This window comes from Sphaeroforma arctica, assembly GCF_001186125.1.
Source record: "Sphaeroforma arctica JP610 unplaced genomic scaffold supercont1.66, whole genome shotgun sequence".
Taxonomy (NCBI): Eukaryota; class Ichthyosporea; order Ichthyophonida; genus Sphaeroforma; species Sphaeroforma arctica.
The window spans coordinates 147,011-149,297 of NW_014040492.1; the positions used below are offsets into that span (position 1 = coordinate 147,011).

The 2,287-nt window shown below is 38.4% G+C and overlaps 1 protein-coding gene across 1 annotated transcript; it reads right to left on the reverse strand.

The window, feature by feature from the left end:
- Window positions 1–612: 612 nt before the first annotated feature.
- On the reverse strand, window positions 613–1,903 carry SARC_01631 (hypothetical protein). The gene has a single exon (XM_014304648.1). It carries the CDS (start codon window positions 1,874–1,876, stop codon window positions 767–769), a length of 1,110 nt encoding a protein of 369 aa, XP_014160123.1. The 5' UTR covers window positions 1,877–1,903; the 3' UTR covers window positions 613–766.
- Window positions 1,904–2,287: the final 384 nt, after the last annotated feature.

A 2,287-nucleotide genomic window follows, 5' to 3' on the forward strand; every position in this document is an offset into this window, starting at 1 on the left:
ATATATATATATATATATATATATATATATATATATATATATATATATATATATATATATATATATATATATATATATGTATGTCTGTATATATATATATAGGCCATGTTTCGACACGTAATCTCCCTTTCGTCAGCTAATTTAACATAGTAGGTTTTGATTTACGAGTTATATCAGTTATCTTACAGAATCTCGATGATATACATGAAATCTGCGACCCCGGATCCGACAACGCTTGTATTTCATGCCCATTAACTCGCACATCTAGAAAGACGCGCTCATTTTGCGGTACATTCTTTTGTTTCAGTGACAAGTTTCGGTAAGATTGTCTCTTAACTTCTACCTTCGGTTGCACCTCACACATGTGTTTGTGGTAACCTCCAGTCCCTGCGCAGTCTGCACACTTCGCAATAAAATGTTTACATTTCTCTGCGTATATATACATATATACATATATATATATATAATATGTATCTATATATATGTATATATATATATATATATGTTTATATATATATATAAATATATTTAAATATATATATTTATATATATATATATAGATATATACATATACATGTAAATATATATTTATTATATACTTATTACACTGGCAGGCGATAAATATGCATATCTCGTTTACCGAAATTTTCGTCTTTTAATATTTGCAGTAATGGTATGCTTCAAAATAATCGGATATTCTGTACAGTACTAAACAAAGACCATTTTCAAACGAGTGCTAAGGTATATACACATTATCGTAGATACTTCAATTGCCGATTCCTAACATTTGTCCAATACTGAACAAGTAATACAAGATATAAATTCGGCATATCACTATCAATGGACCAGTAATTGTTGAGCGACCACTGTGTACACGTTGCACTTCGGTTGATCTTACTGCCGAATTATCCCCGTCAGTCATGTCATTTACTGGTACTAGTGTTGTACTTTGAAATATAAAACTATAGTTGCCGAGGTAGCCCTGCTCCGCGTCATCCAACTTGTGCATAGAAGGTACTACATTTCTTTCGCTCATAATAGTACTACTAGAAAGAAAGTCACTTGGGATGTTCTTGTGCCTTGGAAAGTGTGTATCCTTGAGCTCATCCCCCTCGACCAACGTATTCGATGGCGAAGGTGACACGGGTCTACTAGACGGTACTGCATCCAGTACTGGTTTGGCAAAGTGTAGGAGGTCGGTGGAATAGTGCAGCCCTATATCGTCCAGTACAATACTTGTAGCTTTGCGTCTTTCTGTCAAGGTGGCTGGTTTGGGGATCCTCATACGCACTTCTGATTTGGCTCGCTTGGCTGCTGGTTGTGGTGAGGTTTCTGGTGTTTCTGTTTCTATTTGCGCCTGCGTCTTTTGCCACTCCCTGACCATGTCAGGCATGATATGATACGCATCTTGTATGCCTTTGGCAACTAACGTCTCTACTATGCCGCCTACACCCCACTGCGATACCTTGGCGTCCATGCTCACTGACTGCGTGCAGCTTAATCCGTCCGCCGAGGGAATGACCCTCACATAACCTTTAATCTTCGCTTTCTCGTTAAAAACCGACGGTGTTGTACGTGCTATAAACGCGTAGGGTGTTGTTTCATCATCGAAGCAGAATTCGAGATCATCATAAAACACTAAGCCGTCATCACCCGGGAGCATCTTTAGTAGAAACGGTGGTACGATGGATAGGTCAGGTTTAGTTGCTAGATGCTGAGCAGTTACCCTACCGTCCGTATCACGATCCTCTGAAGTGCATACTTTTGACGCATTTTTAAGGTACTTGCATTCGATGGCAAGATAGTCTTCTCTATTCCGTATCGTCCAGAACAGACTAGCAGAAATGGGAAGATCTACTGTGGCTTCGATATGCATGTTCTGTCAGACAGCTCACTCTCTGGCGCATACTATAAAAAATAAATACAATTTGAAGTTCTGATGGGCTACATAAATATTTTATACATAAAAGTAATAGAGGGCGAAACCACCAGAATTCTGAATTGTACAAGATCGCGAAGTTTGACCTATCCGAGGCATTGACAGAGGAGAATGAAAATCTAGCCGAGGCATCTATCCGAGGCATTAACAGAGGAGAATGAGAATCATGATGGGCAATATGTAGTCATTGTATTGATTAAAGGTATGATTCTACACATTGATTTCGTCACCGACACCGTTTCCGTATCCCTTATGCGTGGGTTTGGTGCAAGATAAATCGAATCTAGTATATCAGTACTAGGGAGTGTCACTTATAACAATTGCTGTCTACTACACAGCTATAATTTA

Coding starts and splice junctions, on each gene's coding strand:
- SARC_01631 (XM_014304648.1), bottom strand. CDS start 1,876: ATGCATATCGAAGCCACAGTAGATCTTCCCATTTCTGCTAGTCTGTTC.